Source organism: Strix uralensis, chromosome 1, assembly GCF_047716275.1.
Source record: "Strix uralensis isolate ZFMK-TIS-50842 chromosome 1, bStrUra1, whole genome shotgun sequence".
Taxonomy (NCBI): domain Eukaryota; kingdom Metazoa; phylum Chordata; class Aves; order Strigiformes; family Strigidae; genus Strix; species Strix uralensis.
In genome coordinates, this window is record NC_133972.1 from 133,457,527 (window position 1) to 133,478,944 (window position 21,418).

General features: G+C 38.0%; 1 protein-coding gene across 1 annotated transcript in view; it reads right to left on the minus strand.

Moving 5' to 3' along the window:
* The window catches only part of TOX (thymocyte selection associated high mobility group box), a 225,504-nt gene that overhangs the window by 25,666 nt on the left and 178,420 nt on the right, over positions 1-21,418 (minus strand). Inside the window, exons 5-6 of the mRNA XM_074881780.1 lie at positions 15,007-15,237; positions 1,680-1,760 (exon numbers count right to left, since the gene is read on the minus strand). Coding sequence (XP_074737881.1) covers positions 1,680-1,760; positions 15,007-15,237 — 312 coding nt within the window. The remainder of the gene's footprint in view (positions 1-1,679; positions 1,761-15,006; positions 15,238-21,418) is intronic.

The following is a 21,418-nucleotide window of genomic DNA, read 5'->3' on the forward strand; positions in this document are numbered from 1 at the left end:
TGTTCATGAGAGTAAGCAATTAGTACTCAGCTTCATTAAGTTCATATTTTGATACTTTCCACACTAGAGTAAAACATTACATTATGGGCAGAATTTAAATAATTGCTTAAAAGTTAAGAAAATGCTTCAGTGCTTTTCTGGCTAACAACAAATTTAAATATATGTACAAATGGCCTCATACACTGAACTGATCAACAATCTTTTAATTTTTTTTCTAAAAACAAACTGCTGAAAATGTAATATTTTTTTCTCTTTCCACAAAAATAAAATGAAAATAAAAATCTCATTTTTTTTAATATGTGCCATTTCAAAATTAAGCTACATAGAGTGTTATGTAAAGAGTCCATGATGTGCTGAATAATGACATTCAAGTGAAAAGTTGGCTTCTTGTATTTCTTCAAAACATACTGGAATTTTTGGGCTTTTTAGACCTATCTTCTGCCAATAAGCAGGCTATTTCAAAAAAAATTTGTTTGTGTGTATGTGGTACCCTTTCTGAAGTCAATAAGTATTTCTAGAACCAAACAGTCCTAACACAGAAATTAAAGGTACCCTGTAAATCACTTTAGCTAAATGCATTAGTATTTACAATGGTAGCTATAAAATTAAAATGCATAAGACACAAGACCCAAAAATGAATGAGGCAACACCCATATTTCAAACTTTTAAATTCAGAACAAACACTGACCAAATATTAATATAATGTAGAAAGATGCATGAAAGGTCCTTGTATGGTTAAAAATATAGCCTTCCCCTGAAACTGTGTACAAATTAAAACAATATACAGAGAAATATAGTGCAGGACCAACCACCTCAAAAACATTTAAAACTAACAAAAAGTGGTACTCATGTCATATATGCTAGTCCTTCATACTGCCATCTTTACCTCTAAAATTAATTTTATTTATGTAAGAATAAAATATATCTAAATTTGTTTTGACAGATCCAAAACAAGTGATTCTAACTGGTATGATTCTGAAGTCACTTAATTGTTTTTTCACACTGACACAGTGCAGTAATTTCACATTCTTCTGCATATATTAAAGTCTATTACAAATTTTAAAGAGTCTGTTACAAAATTATGGACACTAAGAATGTTTGTACAAATCAATTTAGAAAATTGTTACTAGCTGTGTACTGGGGATACACTGGTGTGTTCCAGTATAAGAGCCTTATGGTGACCTATACTGTGCTCACAAAAATTGCTTCCTGAATGTAAAACGGGAATTCACATTTTCTTATGAAAATCTGCTATGTGAGCTGAGTTTGACTTTTTCTGTACTGTGACTGCAAGGTAAAAAACAGTACTTAAAAAAACTCAAAACCAAAACTAGGCATTTTGTGTATTATGTTTTTTTCCCTTTAGGTAGAACAGTGACTGCCTGGCATGGCATATTTGTTATATTGAGGTCTTTTTACTGTTATCTCCTTCCCCTGTTGAACTGCAACGACACTCCCAGCCTGGAAAAGTGCTGTCTCTATGGCCAGAAGGGAAAGGATATCTTTTCATGGAGAGATGACTGTGTTTATTGAGCATTTGCACCTTAAACCTAAGTTTAAGGTGATAAGAAACAAGGTTATTTGCACTAAATACTATGGTGCTCAGCGCCATATAAATGCTGAAAATCGTTTGCAATATGTCACTATATATATGTGTATGTATATACATTATGTGTTACCTTGGATACAAGGCTTGCTCTGTAGGCAGCTAACTGCTTCAGATATTCCTTCTTGGCAGCTTCAGTTTTCTTTTTGTATACCTAAAAACAAAGAGTGTCACATTGGTAAATTAATCTGGTTTTGTTTTTATATATCACCGGTGTGTCTCATGCATCTTCATAAAGTCTTTCTAAGTAAACAGCCTTTCCTCCTCATATTGCTTAAAGAGTGAAATAATAAACATCAAATATTTTAAAGAAAATATTGTTCTAACTGTGAAACACCCTTTAACTACCCAGCAGTACTGAAAAAACAATATCCCTCATAGCATCTCAGGTTTAATTGTTCAAAGTGAAGCGCAGGGAGTACTTGCAAATGGGACCTTTAGGGACAGGGGAAGGCAGGCGTGGGCCTCTCCACTGGCTTCCACTTGTGAGATGTGTTAAAACCCTCTGGGGAAGATGAGAATGTGCAGAAAGACATCTGAACTAAATGAACAAGGAGATGACGGCACCACGCAGATCAGCCAAGAGGTTTCTCTCCTCCCTGGATAAACTGTTGGGGGCAGTCAAAGAAGCTTCATGGAGCTGCTAAGGATAATAAATGTTAGTCATTATTTCAGTCTTGATCCCATATCGGTCTAATTAACTTCTCAGGAGCATGGATCTATTTCTGTACATTTCTCTCAACTCACCAAATTATTTTAAATGTGGCATGTGCACAATCTCATAATAGATTAAAGAGCTTGGAGAATCACTTCAATTTTGCCCAAATTTCAAGATCAAAGATTATCTGCAGGGTTAGGCAGGACCTCATATCACTACAGTAACATGATTTTAGAAAAGCATATATAGATATTTAGGATTGAAAGTTCTCAGGAGAACCAGTTTCTGACCCATGGAGCCTAGCTAATGACTTGCTGTTAGTCATGTCAGTGACAGATTCGGGAACAAGTCAGCATTTCTCTTTGCAAGTATTATCATGATTTTCTCACTACTTCATGTTTGGGTTTTTTTCTGAAAGGGTGGATTTAGGAGTCATGCAAGCATCTTGGCTTCAGGTAAGTAAGCAGGATTGCCTTCTAGACTTCTTGCTGCAGGGAAAAGCTTAAAAACCATCTAAATGCAAGGTTTAAAAGTAAGGTAGACAGATAAAAGGTTATATTTCACAATTTTTAAGTCACATGCCAGAGGTAATTCATGTGTTCATGGGCATTTGGGATTCAAAATACTGCACAAAATGGAACTGCAGCTTTGAGTCTCTGCTGTCCAATTCTGCAGCCAAGTGCACAACCCTGGGACCTGCAGAAAGCCTCCATGAAGAGAGTAAAGACCCCTCCACACTGTCTAGTTAACTGGGCTATTGATTCAAAGGTAAAAGATATGCAAAGCTATTTATGACAATTTTGGGGTGTTCTGAATACCACAGCTGAAAAACACACACACACACCCCCACAGACACACCCCCACACCCACCCCCCCCCCCCCCCACCCCCCCCCACCCCCATCCTCCCTGGAAGGATAAACTTTATGAAATTTTAAAGTGATCTCTTTCGGTCTTCCAATGCCCTAGCTGTCCTGTAATAGAGAGGACCTGGCAGCACAGAGTGCACACACAGAGGACAATACAGTTGCAAACGTAAGAGTGATAGTGTCAGGCTGGAAGGATCCAGTACAACACCATTTTTATAAAGAATGTGCTCATGAAACATTTTTTTGTTTCACTGAGGCTTTGCTTTCAGAGACAGAACAAACCTCAGATATGGGCTGGCAAAACTCAGAGGCTGCCTAAAAGGATTAAAGATTTTGCTTCCCAGGGAACCAAAAGATCATAATGGAAACGGAGAAGTCTTAGGCTTCTAAAACTGTAAATATAAAGACAGAGAGGAAAAAAGATTGGTTTTAGCTGTGCAACTGTATCTGTGCACCCTTGTAATTTCCCCAGATTAAGATAAATATATAGTGTTGGCTGATCTCCTATTGTTTTGCAAAATAAATGGTAGCAATTTACTTTTTAAGTTGTAATCACTTGTGATTATTAGGGAAATGTACTGTTTGTTTTGAAGATGAATAAAAAATTAGTCAACAATCCATTCCTAGCTGCTAAAATGAATTTAGCTTGACCTACAGAACAAAGACTATGTTATACCACTTTGTATATTGCAATGCCTCTGCATCATTCTGATAGCCAGTTTAAAAAACAGAGCTAAACAAAGAATTTTACACAGAATAATGACCTTCAAAAGATCGTGTATCTACTGCTTCCACATTGGGTTTTATTTTGCATTACACAAATATAAAAAATATATACTCCTGCTGTGCTCTTACAGTCACAGCATATTGAAAGAGTCCTCTGGGACCTGACTTTTCCCTCAAATAATCATATTGCACAAGGTTAACTCAGTAATAGGAAGCTAACAGCAATTCTGTAAATCTCCATCTAAAACATCACTACTTCATAGGAACATCATCATACAGCTGTTATTTAATTATTTCCTAACTATACATCTACCATGTTCAGTGTACACATTGTCTTGCCCTCTTTTCTTGGTCTTCTGGTGAGCCATTAATAGCCACATGAGCACCATGTCTTCAACGGTAATATAAACATTCACCATGTAATAGAAGGTAATTATAGTAAAAATATAGTTCTTACTGGATGGGGAAAGGTGTTTGATGACCCCAGCTTGCTTTGATGTTTTGCACTGGCCAAAATGGTCCCCACAGGCTGGCTTGTCTGGAGGTGGTCAGCTCACCCCACTGCATCCCTGTAAGAGCATTGGGATGTCCTCTAAGGACAACAGCTTGAGCTCTCACTGTCAATATGCGCTGTCCTTTGGAGATGCCCACTGTTTAGGTCAGCATAGAAATGGGTTGATGATCCTCATGCTACTTTTGGAAATTCTGATTGGTCCTGGCTTACGCTAAAAATTAGGCTAAGTTCTGCCTGTCAGGGGAGTTGTTAATTTTCATGAGTAAAAACAAGGTCTGGTTATCAATTTTCTCTGAAGAGAAATGAATGTGGCCCTGGCAGCAGGTACCAGTTCACTGACTTTGTGCTAGACTGGACTTGTACTGGTGCCTTATGAAGACAGGGCAAGTGGGGAGCATCCTCTGCATTTGCAGCAGCACCTCAAACAGGTATGAGCAAGTCAGCTGCCCCTCCCAACCTGCTTCTCCTTTCAGCTGTGAGAATTTTTAGCCCTCTGGCTTAAATAGTTTTGTGTTGTAGTAAGTATAACAGAGTTGCATCCTTGCAGCGCTTTTGGGGAGGAAAAAGACTTATGTCATCATTCAAGGGTGCTCTAGAAAATGGCTGAAGCTCTTTTGAGTTTCATGCTTAAGACAGTGCCAAATTATGAAACACATAATTTCCAATAATACATTTAACATTTTTCCTGTAACAAGAAGCAGGCTTCTGTTCTGTTGCTTCTCTATAGTGTATAGTGGCAATATTTAATTTTAACATCTCAGAAATCTTTTATAAGGTCATTTTTCCCTCCTCTCTGAAGCAAGCAACAATTATTAAATAAGTAACTTGACAGGAGCATATACTTATGGAATTAAGTCATTTCTAGCTTGCTTTAATTCAATTAACATGATAATTGAATGTCAACTGATTGTCATTCAGGCAGTAAAGGCCCATTCTGATTCAGAAGCAGATTTGTTTCCTTACACAGTATTTTTTTTTCTATATTGTCCCAGTTGTGGAAATTGAATGTTGGCAGAAAAAACATAATTTCTGTATATGCAGGGTGGGTCAGCTTAATTTATTCTTATTCTCTTTAGCTTGTTATACAAACCCCAAACCACCAAGATTACATTCATTTGTCTACAAATGGAAGCTGCTGGCATTATTTTCCTACTCTGCTTCACGAATGCAAATTTACACAGCATAATACACAGGTTCTTAGTTTACTATTTAATTATATTTCCAAAGTGTACCCAGTAAGGTAGCTTCAAGTTCCCTTACACTATTCAGCAAAGTATGCAGCAATATAGAAGAAGATACTTTCCAAAAAGAGTAAATATGAAAGTCTACCTTGTGCATATCAGTATATAAGATAGCGATTGAATTAGGCCACCAGGGAAAACAAACGCCTTGGGCTCCCCCACTGTTAACATAACAGTCTGGGACCAGCCCCCATGACTTCGCAATGGCACCCTTTAGCTCAGGTTCCCTGGGCTGACCATACATGGGGGCTACGAGCCTACACTGAGGGCTAAACTCTTTTTATTAATAGTGATACACATCCTTAAACTGACTGCCCCAAAGTTTCATTTGGAGATAGAGGGGTTGTGGGCTATATGGTTAGCCACAAGCACTCACAAATACTAGATTTACCAAGCACTCACAAATACTAGATTTACCAAATTAAAACCACAGTAGAACCACACTTCTGTTTTATGATGCCAACTTCTGGTCATGTTTTGCTTTATATATTTTAACTGCTGATTAGTTCTTGTCTTCTTAGATCATAAATTTCTTGAGGCAGGCTTTGTGTCTCCTGTGCTCTACATGTTGGATAATATGAAACTCATCACTGATATATATATATATATATATAACCAAAATATACTTGTAATGCCTTGAGCCAAGTTTTTGTTCTGGTTAGTCATCTTTTCCCAATGAACTTCCTCTCAACTTGCTTGTGGAGGATTATCAACATATCACAACACTACGCAGAAGGACTCCTACCCTGTCCCATGTGGCTTGCACACTTGTTCCCTTAGGGGAACAGATCTTCCTTCCCCTAGTCATCATCACAAGAGCCAAAACAGGCACTCAAACATCTGCAAACATGTTCTCATTTTTGAATATTAGGTGCTAACAGAAGAAGGCACCACTGACTACAGTCCCCTTTGATACTAGAGACTTGGAGACAGTGAGTTAAACTGAATTATGCTCTTAGAAGAAAAAGACTTTCAACATTTGTGCCTCATAGTAGTCTGAAAAAGCTTTCTGTCTCCTAGCTGACAAAGCACACTGTGAAGAACCATGCTACTTCCTTGGCTTTGCCTAAATAGCTGGTACAAGGATGACAAAGAAGGGGAAGTTTTCAGTTTGTCTTGTGGATGTCTCCTTAGAGCTGACACTTGCAAGCAAGTTATATTTGTCTTTTTAAAATGATGTAAAGGTGCCCACATTTGTTTTGATGGAAATGTTCCATAAACCCCCCAAAATAGTATATGCAAAAATAGCAAATCAAAAAGCAACATGACTGATTTTGTCTTTTTGGTCTCCACAGTGCTATTACCCATGGGAGTGTCATTTTCACAGGCTACAGTTACAGGAATGGCATCTGATAAAATACAGTAGGCTGCAATCCAGAATTAAATTCCACATTCAGATTGTCGTTCCTGGCCCTACATACCTAGGCTCATAGAGAAAACTTGTATTTTTTACCAAGTGGGAGCCATATCTCTAGTTTTAATCTCTGATTTTGCAGCAAAGGCACCTAGAGCTGCACACACTTGTCTAAAATATGGAGAAATATACTCCCACAGCAGTCAGAAAAAAAAAAAATCCTCAGAATTGTTTAATGGATACTGAAATATGTTACCATTTGATTTTTAATCTAGGTACATACAGTAAAAGGCCCAAGGCTAGCTATATGGCTCAGCAGTCTCTTTGACTGTAGAGCATGAAAAAGACACTGATGACATATTAGAGGCTTAGGGGAAAGAATTCAGTCTTTCTGGCATACAGGGGAAAGATCACAGGCCAAATTCAGCTCTAGCACAAATAGTGAGACTCGATGGAGATCACTGGAAATTGCAGCCATTTGTGCCAAGCCTAAATTTGACCTTATAGGCTTGATGCTTACAGCTTACAGGAGCGGGACTGTACATTTTATCAGAAGCATGTTGGATCAAAGTTGGGTACAAACCAAACAACATTAAACATATGATTTATGTGGTGATTATTCGCACTCACTGGTATTCTTTTTCTTTAAAATAAGGATGTGAGCCTGAATAATAACTGGGCCTAAATCCAGTTTTGTATGTAAATGATTTAAAGCCATGTTCCTATCGAACTCCAATGTATGGATAAAGAGTGGGGAAGAAGAATGAGTAGAAAATTAAGGCTATTACTTATGCATGCTGTGGCAGTACTTGAAATCCAGGGTCCTTTTGGCCCAGCTCCTTCCAAGTACAACAAGAAGGTGAAGAGCAGTTATAGTCAACGTTCATAACTCAGCAGCCACTCATGGTATTTATCTAGAAGCTATGTCTGTTATATAGAGGAAACGGATATTAGAAATTCACCCTGGGCAGGGAGGGTGTCTGATGTTCCCCATGACTTCAGTGCTCCTGGGAGGCTGCAGGAAGACCAAGCTCCCAGGAGGGCTGGGCAGGAGGCCAGCAGACAACAGCCTGTATTACCTGATATAGAGTAAGATGCAGCAGCTCCTATGGTGACCTACATTAATTTTTATTTTTTTTTTTTGCAGCAGAGGGGAAGGTTTCCCACCCTGAGTGCACAGCGAAGTCCTGCTCAGCCCAGCTGTGGGTGGGAGAGGAAGGGGCCAGCTGTCAGAAGTCCTGCAGCAAAAATGCATTGCAAACAGGGGGCCTGACACTGCCCCCTTCTGAAATCAGTGGAAGTTAAGGGGTTCAAGATCTGGCTCTGTGGAAGCCAGGGCAATAGAACAACATGAAGATATAAATTTATATATATGTACGTATATATACATAGACATGAGTTTTTATCTGCGTGTATGCATGCCTATTCTTGGCCCATTTGTGTTCCAGCTCATTAAGCCCAGCTGCTTGCAGAGGAAGGCAGAAGGAGCAGACATCAGGGTGAGGATCAGTTGTTTTAAACTCTTGATGCACTCATCTAGATCTTCAAAGGGTAGAGATGCAATTTCAGTACAGAAATTTGTCAAGAAAAACAGTGGATCTCTCAAACAAGCCTAAGGTGCAACACTGGTAAAAGCAACTTTGCTGGTGCAGGTAGCTGGAAGGGGAGGTGTAAGCTGCTGTCTGTTGTGCCTATTCCTGAATCCATTTTGCTTGTAATTCACTTTGGCAGTGTGCACACGCAGATGTGCCTTCGCTTCCTGTTCTCATTTACAAAAATAAAACAAAGCTAAATTTAAACCTTGCATGGTTGTTTATCTACTAAACTGAAGGTACATTCTCATCTTCTTACAAGTGTGTTAAAATTATTCCTTGGACATTCCTTCATTAGAACAGAGATAATAATGAAAAAAAAAGATCCTTTTTAAAAGGGGAACAAGAGGTAGATAAACAAACAGCTGCGTGAGTATATGACCATCTATAAGAGTGAACAAACTGTAAATTTATGTTTTCATAATGCTACTGACTAACTTGACCTGATGGTCTGTGTATCCTCTAGAGCTGTTAGAGCCCTACACTTCAGTCCCCTGAACTGTCTGGTGTCCTGACACTGGGCACCCCACATGCATGACCATGCAATGGGAATGGGATGGCTCTCCCACCCATGGGATGAGCTCATTTGTCATGTCAAGCGACAGGACAGTGACATGGCACTGCACCCCGGAAGGGAGGAGGAGCTGGATTAGGCATCCCCAGAGACCAGGCAGAGCCAAGGCCTCTTGAAACACTGATCTCAGATCCAAGCTGATCTGACTTGTGGTGTCTTATGTCACAAGAGAAGCTTTGGAGACATGAAGTCTTGGCCAGTATTACTTGTAAATCCCCTCCTGATCTACCTGATTCATCCCGGCACTGGATAATGTGCTGCTATATGTAAAACTTCCCTGTGATTGAAAGAGAAACTTGTAAAACATGCTTTGTTGTTTTTCGTGCCTAAATAAGTCTTGGTTATTTTAGAGACCAAAATAGAAACCCTTGAACGCTTGTGGGTTATAGCGGAAATGGTAACAGCATCACAAACGTTGACACTAATGCACCAGGACTTCAGTTTACTGAAGTATTGGTAACATACAATCCAGGTTCTATCAGATGTTAAAGAATAAACTGCAGCTTTTATCTAGTGGGTCTTTGAGCACCAATGAGGAGTAAATGATTTGATTTTGTGAGCTCCGAGGATTTGTCAGCTGCCTCATAAGTATAATTCTGGCTCTTCATACTCCTGCTGCTTCTAATTTAGCAGGACAGGCTCATAATTGAAGCAAATTAACTATTTACACTTGCCACTTCTACCAGGGGAAGAGGACACATCAGCAGGAAAGAATGAGTGGGAAATTAAATTCTTCCCACTTGTGTCAGATCTGCCCTTATATAAACACATTAACAGTAATTTCATGAGGCGTCAAACACAGGAATAAATACTGAGGGACAAAATAATGAGGTGTTGCTATTGAGCTGAACTGTTGCAGCTAATATTACTGTGTATGAATTATACAGCCTGAAAGAAGGCATATGTTACAGCACTCAAGCAGTTGCTTCACCTGCTTCTTCTGATCACTAAGTTTTGGGTCCCCTAGGTGAATCCGTCCTTCTTCCACCTGTAAGGCCAGTGCAACATTTAAGTAAACACACAGACACACATACACACACATACACATGTATGCACACTAAGCTGTTCATAGGAGGCCAAATCCATTCCTGCAGAATTCCAGTTAAATCACTGAAGTTACACCAGAGATTAATTTTGTTGAATGTTGAATAGACATTCAATTCCATTTTTAGAATAATAGCACATTTATTAAGGTCTTTGGCTGAAGTTTTAAAGTTACACTAATGTAAACAAGAACATTTTGTTTGTAATTTGCCACATCTATTACAGCTTTACTAGGACTTCAATTAGAAACTTAAGGTTCATTTAGTACACAGACATCTGGTACTGATTTAAACTGACTTTCCTTTTTCATCTAAGGACAGAAAATGACCTAAGTAGCCTTTTTACCCAGTTTGAACCAGTGTTCTGTCTGGAAGCCAGAGACTCGACCATTTAGCATGCTGAACCTTCTTCCCTGGGGGCTGCTTTTCTCCCCTTTGCAGTAAAAATGTGTGCAAAGGGCAAAGATGTACATAAATAAGCTATAAAAATGGGATGCACAGAAGTATAATACTGACTAAGGAGAAAACAGTGTTTGTGATCGTAAGAGAGGAAATAGCAAAGCCACTGAAAATATACCTGTGCTATGGCTACAGCACTGGGGAGAATGTAACCCAATACACTACTGTTACAGCTGCTTTCCATTCATAGGTTTATTAATCTGAACAGTTTTAGAAAACATTTACAGTGAAAAATGAAGGAAAATGCACTGTCCCTACTTCTGATCATATGTAATTATTGCACCCAATTCAGCATTTGAGAAGAAACCTTTACAAAGTCCACCACGACCACTAAAGTCCTTTTAATTTCTAGACTCCTCTGTGTAGATAGGCTTGGACAAACAAAACACAGACACAGACCAGTGTTGTTTTCAAATCGCCTGTACGCTCAGAAATTAATGGGAGCAGTTATAGCATATGACCCCAAAATGCAAATGTCTTCATATGGTAGAATGAGAGTAGAAATACACTGGTATCTGCTTTAATCTAATAAATTGCAATATTCTCACAGTAAGAGCATCAGAGTGTGATACATTTTAAGTATAACTCCATCCTAATTTCAGTAAGGCATCCACCATCATCTAGTTCATAATGTTTCCTTTTTTGTCTTTCAAATCCCGTTTTCTCAAATAACATTTTCCTAGTTTCTTCACAGTTTGAAAAACATATGTGGTTCTTGCACAAATCCTTTCAAGCTACAGTCTTATACGTCAGGTTATCAAAATTTTTTTGCAAAGTCTTGGACATACATATACTGCCCGTAGGTCGTTACTGTACTGAGTTTCAATACCTTTATTTATTCTGTGGTCAATCTTCAGGAATAAACAAGAAGAATTCTATGCATTTCAGAAAAAGCTGGCTTAGGTCGTAGGAACAAAGAAGATTTCATTTTGGCATGAAAACATGAGGTTATTCTTCTTTCTCAATAGCTGCATTATGTTCTACTTTCTGATTCATTTATGTTTACTATTTAAATAGTAAAAGGAGTTCCAATTCAGGAAACATAATGTGGAAACATAATTCTATTTAAATTCCAGAATAAGCATTAGCTTCCAAAACATAAAAGCCAGAAGCTTTATGATAATTGAATCCTTTTCAGCAAGTATAATTCATCAATAAAGTATTCCTTTAATGATGTTATTGTTTCTTTATTTAACTATTTTTGAATTTCTGAAGCTTCTTCAATGCCAAATTCCAAATGCTACATTAATCATCTGTATTTTTAGAGTCCAATTTTCCTACTAGAGACATAGGCTTCATAACAGTTACCAATGCTCTGGATCTGAAAAATTAGGCCTTTAAAATACAGACTATCTAGTCAGTTAAGATGTCTTGTAATCGTTACTTTGTACTATTAGATCCCTAATGGAATAAAGAATGAAGTTAGATTTATTCTAGAAAATAGGATTGCTGATTTTTTAAAATATGGACTATCTTTTATTCTTTTTGTACAGTGCTAGATTAGAAAGGGCCTGGGCCTGGAGTTTTAACAATGTGCTTAATAGATGATAATGAATAGGCAAAATGAGTCAAAGAGCAACAAAGATATGGTAACCCAAACTCTTGGGATAATTGGCTTAAAAATCTAGTTGCAGCCATTTTTTCATGGATGTGGATTCCATAACATTCTGCTGTGTTCCAACTTAAATTAAGGACAACAGAGATAAGGAAAATAAATTTTGTTCTGCTGTTCCAGTGTAGGACTTACTCAATTATTGTTTTCAACCACGAATAGGAAATCCAAGTTAAAACTAGAAATTTTAGGGTTTTATGAACTTTTCTTAAACAGAATTCTATGGAAAGAATTCAATATTCTGCTGGTACTACTAACATGACAAGTTCAAAGGAAATGTGCATTTTATAGTTTTTTTAGGTTTATCTGCATTATATGGTCTTGGACTATTATTCCTGAAGCCAAGTTTTCTGCTTTGTAAGCAGAGCAAATATTATGGAAGGAAAAACTGCACCACTGCCACAGCCACAAATTAAGGGTCTTTATGAAAAATGGTAAAGAAAACAAAGCATAACATCTTGCTTGGTGTCATCACTAGAGAGATGTAAGATTAACTAGATTAATAAACTCTTGAGAAGTCCAGGTCTCTGCCTTTCACCATTTCAGGAAAATTTGGATGCACAATCCCACAGGCACAGAAGATGGTCCAAGATACAGATCTAAATACTTAGAGGACTCCTGAAGTATGTGTTTGGGTGTGCAGATTTCAACATGGGGAGTGATTCTGGGCAGGTACGCAGGACAAAGAACGATGCCATCAAAACCTCTTGCTTGTGAACCTAACTAAAAGCATAGTCAGTATTTTTTCTGAGTCAAAAGTGAACACTCATCATCCTGGTCCTAAAAACTAATGTTCAACTATAAGAGTGTCCTGGTTTTGGCTGGGATAGAGTTATTTTTCTTCCTAGTAGCCAGTACAGTGCTGTGTTTTGGACTTAGTCTGAGAATAATGTTGATAACACACTGATGTTTTAGTTGTTACTAAGTAGCACTTATCCTAACTTCAGGATTTTTCAGTTTCCCATGCTCTGCCAGCAAGCAGGTGTGCAAGAAGCTGGGAAGGATCCTGGCCAGGACAGCTGACCTGAACTAGCCAAAGGGATATTCCATACCGCAGAACGTCATGCTCAGTATATAAACTGGGGGGAGTTGGGGGCCGGGGGAGAATCACTGCTCGGGTATAGGTCAGTGGGTGGTGAGCAACTGCATTGTGCATCACTTGTCTTTCTCGTGTTCTCTCTTTATTATCTTATTTTTTGTTACAATTATTATTATTATATTTTATTTTATTTTCATTATTAAACCATTCTTATCTCAACCCATGAGTTTTAATTTTTTTTTTTTCCAATTCTCCTCCCCATCCCACTGGGAGGAGGGAGAAGTGAGCTAGTGGCTGCATGGTGCTTAGCTGCTGGCTGGGGTTAAACCACGACTGAGAGAACTGCTGTACTGGGAAGATCTAAACAACCTGTCAGATCAAGTATGTAGCCTTGGCCTTTGCTGGACATATTAAAAAAGGCAGAAGGAAGAGACAACACAACAAAATAACCCTAATGTGCCAGGCCAAGTGAATTCTCTGACCCCTGTGTTCAGAAAGTTACCTTTCCTTCAGCTAAATCTTCCAAATGCTGACCTTATTCAACAGTGGATACTAGACAGAATAAACTTTTTTTTTTCAGTTAGTCAGTGAGTGCCAAATCTTGATACTTATTACACTGTCATCTTTAACAGGGATCTAGATGTACCTATACCATCCAGTTATTAGCAAAGAAAACTTTTTTTTTCAAGTCCAAATGATTTTACCTACCAAAAAATCATAGCAATATTTTCCTTTTAATTCTTGGCCTTATTAATTATAATTGTGTAAGAATAATACGCTCTGTGTGAATGAATGAGATGCAGTTTTGTCCCAGTACTTTTCCTCTTTCTGTGCTGATATCAACCCCCACCCAGGTCTCCTGCAGTCAATATAACTCCCACTCAGCATATCCTTTCCCTCCATATCTGTTTCTTTCTTGAAGTTCCCATTTCTCTATCTGCCCAATCCATTCTGTTGGCAGTTAGTAAAAATGCAACCAATAACAAAAGAAAAGCAATGGTATGCTACAGTGAGGATGAACGGTATTTGCCAACTGTCACCACATGAATGTGATGAGCTTCCAGAGTTGCCCACTTTTACATAGCATCTCACTGACTCAGAAGGATTTTTGCAAAGGTTCAGATAGAGCTCTGCTGACCTCACTGCACAACCAAGACCTTTCCACAGAAGATGTAAGTAACTATGGGATGTGATTTCCACAGCCCACATGTATGCTGGAGGATACCCGGAACACTCGATTTGCCAGGGTCCACTAGATCTCTCTGGGTCTGTACTTCCTTTCATAAAAGCCAGGTGGGTTGGGAGAAGCTGTGAGCCCAGAACCCCTTCTGGCATCATGGGGCAGGGAAACAGCTGCACCTGGGACCTTGGATATATGTCAGGTCCCACTGCACAGATATAATTTTTGGCAGCAAGGTCCTCTTATACCACATTGTCATAGACAGGGCAATGCCACCATCAAATCTTAGGCCCACCAATTTTTGCATAAAACAATCCTAAAGCTTATATCACACTCCAAAACTAAAAAAAACTCTTTTGTGGTTTCATACAGAAAAAATGAAACTATACTCTCCTTATCTCAGTCTTTTTAAATCATATTCCTGAGATGGCACATATTCAAGTTTCATCCTGGCAAACAAAAGGAGCTGACTACAGTGCTTAGATGACCCTGATAACAGCTTTCCTGAAACAAAGACTCTGACATCCAGCACATTTTGTACCTGTTTTTGTTCTTCTCCTAAGCCGTCCCACATGGAAGCTACAATTTTAGAGACTTCACCAAAAGTAGCATTGGGGTTTTGGCCCTTTATGGCTGCTTGAGTGTCTCGAAAGAATAATGCATAGGCAGACACAGGCTTCTGTGGCTCATTTGGGTCCTTCTTCTTCTTCTTTTTGGGAGTTTTGGGTTTCTTTCCCATATCTGAAGCAGGTCTCTTCTCTCCACCATTGACCTGTAACAAAATTAGAAAAGTACTATAAAAAAAGCCAATTTAATTCAGTCCATCCATTGTTACAGCTTCTGTGATACAAAGATTGTGGATTTTGCATGCAAAAATGGAATTTTAGTTGCCATCTTTGATAATCCAAATGTTGACACCGTCTGCCTTAGTCACATGTATAAAATTAATTATAAGTGTTTCAGATTATTTAATTTTTTCCCTCAAAGTGCTTTATATTTTGCTTTCATATAATTGCTATAATCTCATTTATAGTTCTTCTGGTCATCTTTTCACCTTTTCTAAGTTTTACTGCTAATGGCTATAACATGCATATAATGAGTAAATTCAAATGAAACGAGTTTCATTATAGCCTGACCACCAGTTCAAGCGCACGAATCACCTGCAGACAGCAGGATTCGCACTCTTTCCCAGAACTATGCCAGAACTACTGTTCAAATCAATTTCTACTGCACTTGGTGGTACACTTTCCAGGTAATTTGAAGAGAATCTGATTGGGAATAAAATTATTAAAGTTATAGACATTCCCCTACACATCTTCTAATTAAAATCTGAAGAAACAAAGCTTTACCAGTACAGACAGTTTAGACCCCTTTGGAGGATCAGTTCTGATCCATCTGGATTTAGCTGCCCAGTCTCTTCCTCTGCTCATATAAAAGCAAATGGTTTGAGGAAAGGAGTGAAAGAGGAATGGTATATGAAGAAAAGTGCATGTGCATTATTTGTGTACCACCTAAAAAAAACCTGCACATGAGCATCTGTGCAAATTTGCTAAAAGGAACTACACTTTGCCACTGAATAGCACAGAGACCCTGATCACGAAAGCACCCTACCTTCCTAGGTGACTTACAAGTACATAAAGGGACACTGTCCTAATTCTTCAACAGATTTGAGCTCCAGAGCAAAGCAGATTCTCTTGATATGATCACTTAATTCAGTATACCTGGAGCAGTGATGTGTGATCTTACTAGAGGGTTCAAAGGCTTTTTCCTCTTGTTGGCATGGCCAGTGTACTGCTCATCTTAAGCGTTTTGAAGTATGACAAAATCAAGAGCATAAAAGGCATGCTCTAGGCTAAGGATCTATTAAGCATGACTTTTATCCCATCTTTATATTATTAATTTTTAATAATGCATGTCAAGTGACACAGGAGAACACAGGTGTTCAAATCAGTGGAACTGCATGAGGAAAATAGATGGAAATTCTAATTTTTAGCAAAAAAACTTCTTATTTTTTTAAATACATGACTGTGTGGTGTCCAGCAGGGGCCAGGTGACTAGTGTGAACAACCTGGATCTCTGTGGCTTACTAAGCACAGCAACAAAGCGATGACCACGATTTGAAAATGAAGTTGCTTGTTTCCTGAGCATTTATGTTACAAGAGATGCATCTTTAATACACAGCTAATAGACATGGAGCCTATGGGCAGCAATTGGAAAATATGGAAAAAAGGAAGCAGTGTGCTACCCATTATTAAGTTATCAAACTTTTAGTTTCCTGCTCTTATTTCATTCTACAGAGCACACAAAACTACCAGCTAAATGGTAATTAACTAGGGCTCCCTAGCTAATTTGGCAATATTCTAAACTCTTCAGACAGTTCTATGTAAACTCCATGAGCAAGCAGGCTTGACAATAATTTGGGCTACAGTTAAAATTTTACCTCTTATTTCCTAAAGTTTCCCTCTTTTCAGAGTATTTTTGGACCAATGAGATTTAGAAGTTCTCTGTATATTAGGATACCACATTACTTAAACTACCCTTAAACTAGGTGATATGCTGCAGAAACTCATGTAAGAAGTCTTCCGGTAGCTGTTTCTGAGAACCACTCTAAACTCTTATTCTCCAACCTGAATGATCAAGAGACTTCAAAACCCCACTGTTAAAAAGAGAGCATTCACAGGGGAAATTCTGTTTGTCTTATATGAAAATAACGAAATAAAAAGAATACCAGAATTCCAGTACTAATAACCTTGCAAATGGCTGAGATGATGGCCTACCTTATGCTCCCATCAGTCTATCAGCTTCATAGACTCCACTTCTAACCACCAAAGCAGAGACAGATGGGAAATAAAATAAAAACCATATATATTCTGCTAGGCATAGACTTGTGCCTCAAAATCCCTGGAGGTGTAGTTAGCTCATGGTAATCCACCTCCTGTCATGGCTTATTGCTTAATTATGGTGATGTATTTAACTTATTTATCACAAGAAAGCAATAATCTTTCACTTTAAAAAAGTGTACATTAACCATGTTGCACACATAATAGATCACAAGAATATCTAGTGTAGGATTTAAAACTATCAAGTAAGGCACATCGTTGATATCTAAATGTCCCTTGAGAAGCTGGAAAATGTCTATAAGCATATTTAAAATAAACTGCAATAGTACGAAAGCCTTTAATGGAGCTAGGAGAGCTGTTTTATGCACACTATCTTGCAGTAATCGCTGTAGTTTAAAATAGATTTTAATCAAGCACCATCTGCATAATAGGCTGAACAGACAACATAGAATTCTACTTATAACTCTTATCATACAAAGTAAATATTGTAAAACCTCTACCACATAAAGAGAATATGCTGCAGCAGTTCTTTAGTAATCGTGTTTCTGTTAGTTAATTCTTGCTACTTGCAGTCCTCTCACTATCTTCCCTCCAAAATACATTATTTGAAATTCTCCCATAAGTGATATTCAAATGAGCATGGAAGCAAACCCTGTTATCCATCTATGAAGAAATACATATTTGCAAACCAGTAATGCTTCCAGCAGCTCAAGTTATGCTTGGCAATAACCAAATACATGTTTAACAATCCAACAGTATGAATTATGGCAAGAATAACATAAATGTAATGTTCCAATGTTGAGGTGGTCAGAATAAAGCATGTGGTAAGTGGTCACTTTGTTTAGAAATTTTTATAGTTACTTACAACTATTGATTTTTAAGTTCTCCCTTTTTTCTTCTTCTAACCATAGTCCCACATACTAGATTTAGAAGAATTAAGGAGACTTAGGGATGTACACCACTTGCTAAAACAATATCATTGCTCTGAGACTACATATTTCATATTTCCACGGACCTAGCAGCTTTCTGACTGTATATACATAGCCTTATAATTATGCTACTGATCTTATGGTCAAGCAACCTCAGCTGTCTTGCTTTTAGAGCTACAGTGTATAGGGCAACTGAGCCCTCTATAATGCAGTTCCTTTCCCTTTTTTGTGTAAGGGAATATATGACATTTAAAGTCCAAAAGGCCTATATGAAAGAGCCTTTATGAGAATGAGTATTGCAAAATATTTAGCAGCTGCTGCCATTAGTTCTGTGTGTTGGATAAGGCTTACAACAATTTGAATATTTACCATAGAATGAACATCCAAGAAACTCAGTAGATGAACAATTACATCAGTTTGTAAAGTTTCCTTATTACTTGCATTTGGAATATGTATGTTAAGCTGAAATGGTCATTTGCTCCACGCATGGAAATCAGTGGTTCAGTAGGGATACAATTATATTTCTAGTCCAAATGTATATAATGGACATATTTGTTCATACTGTCTGTCATCCTCTTTCTATAAATTAATGCAAACATGAATAGGACACTGAGATTTATTTTTTTTCTCTAGATAGAAATAGGTATAGTTGTTAGGGATTTCTCTACCAAACCTGCTATCAAAGGACCGGTGGTTTCTCTTTCACACGTAAGGCTGGGCATTCAGCTGGTATAAACTAAGGGAGGTCATCTGACACTGAGGTGAATTTCCATTTGAAAATGTACTTTGTCTTTTTGATCAATGTGGGTACATAGGCAAACATTTCCTGCTGGTTAACCAGGCAGAACGTCACTGTTGCTATTAACAATACAGTGAATTCGGAGGGAGTTTACACAGTCCTTTTGGCAGGAACACCTTACTGACTTCATGAAACTGCTCAGATGTGGCAAGCTCCAGCAGCTACTACACGACTACAACGTGCGCTTCTACTGAAGGACTGACTAATGAGCTCTGGCCCTGATCTATGAAGTAATGACACTCATCTACATGATAGTTTATAAAACAAAGAGAAAACAAATTTGGCAAAGTAACATTCAGGTAAAAGATTCTCGCAAGAGACAGAACGGCCACTCTATCTCCCCCTGTCCCCATCCAGTGCCTTCTTCCACTGTTAGGAGGATTTCTGGCATGAGAAGAACCCTCACAGGCCCCTCCAAAGCAGCTCTTAGAAAATGTAATACTGTTGTGGCTGGGGAGAAATATCTCCACAGAAAGCTGGTTTATTTTAAGTATCCGTATCCATTCACTGGCAGCTTCCACGAAGAGCAACGTGACAGAAAGATACACAGTGGAAGGGTTTAAATTGTAAACTGCAACAATACACTACGTTCTTACGCTGATTATTCAAACTCTCTTGTCTTTTACGGAGGGAACTACAGCAGAACCATTGCATCAGATCAGGAGTGCCAGCCCACTGCCCATCTCTGATGGTGGCCAACTTCAGGCATTTTCACAAAGACCTAAGAAATCCCACAGAACACAAGTATGGCATAATCTGCCCCCCATCAAGCTTGCAGTTTAAACTCTACTAGCTGGAGATGAATTTAAGCCCTCTGTCATTATTAACCAACTTTATATTCTTGAAAACTTTTCTCTTACCATGGAAATTATAATTATTGAATTTTAAGGCAACATATGAACTTCAGCATACTGAATTTAATTTTGTTTTGTGTATTGTGCCTTTTCTCATCTTTTTCTGCTTAGACTGAGCATGAGAGAACTTTAAAGAGATTTTTCCAAAATAACACGGTTTCTTAAAAAGTTGAACACTATATAAACTGGCTTCCACAAAGAAAGGATCAACTTTTACTTGGTCTGCAGTGCTTAGTATTTCGTTATTGAAAACATTAGCTTCAGGTGAGTACTGTCTGCACGAAACCACATGAAGCCTACACTTTGGAGTGTTGCAGTGAAAAAGTACATGAAAAGTGTGGGTGAAATAACTGAAATATTTGATAGAAGCAGAAAGTATATCTTAACTATTTGAGTGGATGCTTTCTCCAGCATCTTGCACACTCCCACCAATATATGTAAAAATATTAGCAAAGAAACAGGAGTACCAAATAAATTATTCTGGAAAAGTAAAGGCTGCCTGGTATTATTTTTACATAACTGTATTCTAAAGTCTCTCTCAGTAAGGAAGTGCTCATTTAAAATGTATGAATTATTCAGTAATTTTTAAAACCTAAAGTTTGTGAAATCTGGGGAAAGTCCTGAAATAAAACTTTTGAATCAGAATTTATTCAAAATGTAATAAAACATATGTCTCCAATTACATGATTATTTTATAGCTTGAGGCATGAAAAACAATGTAATTTGAAAACAAATCAGACTTACATTTCTTGACTGGATTATACCTCCTCAGTGACTCCCAATATGTTTTCTTCACATTCCTCACAAGTCTGCACCTTTTCCCCACAAGACATGGCCATGGTACACCACATGGTACACACTACACTACAGGTCTGCTCTAACAAACGGGACTGCTATTTTGTAGTGACTGTAAAATAAAGCTAAAGAGGTTCTTGATTTCAATATGGTCAATATCCTGGTTTATGGGATGACTTTGTGCTGAGTCCCAACCTTTTTGTGTCTCAGCTTTTGTGTCTGCAAAATCAAGATAATATACTTCTGTCTTTTTTGGGAGGTTTTCAGGATTTGGGGAGGTTTGGGAGGTTTTGCATTCAAAACCTGCTATATAAATTGGCATTTATCCTTTAAAGAAATTTATTATGTAAATGACTATTACTACTTCATGCCTGTACTAACACTAAAAAGAAGCTTAAATATGTCATCATGGAGTGTTGACACCTCCCAAGGTATAAATGCATAACGGGTCTTCAAGATTTTCAAGGTAAGATTTTTAAAGTTCATAGAGGATCTTCTGTTCTGGTTGCTATGATGTTCCATTTACTCATCCTGTGACCAAGTAGCAAAGACTAGCATATTGTACAGACTGTTCATACTTTTTATAGCAGTAACTTGATCTTTAACTGGGAACAAACATCCCTCCTATGCAAATGAGAAGACTCAACCTTTATATTAAAGTCCTACAGGAATGGCTATCCCTCAAGTGTTTTACAGGATTCCAGTTTGCTCTCACAAAAAGGAATGATGTCATTTA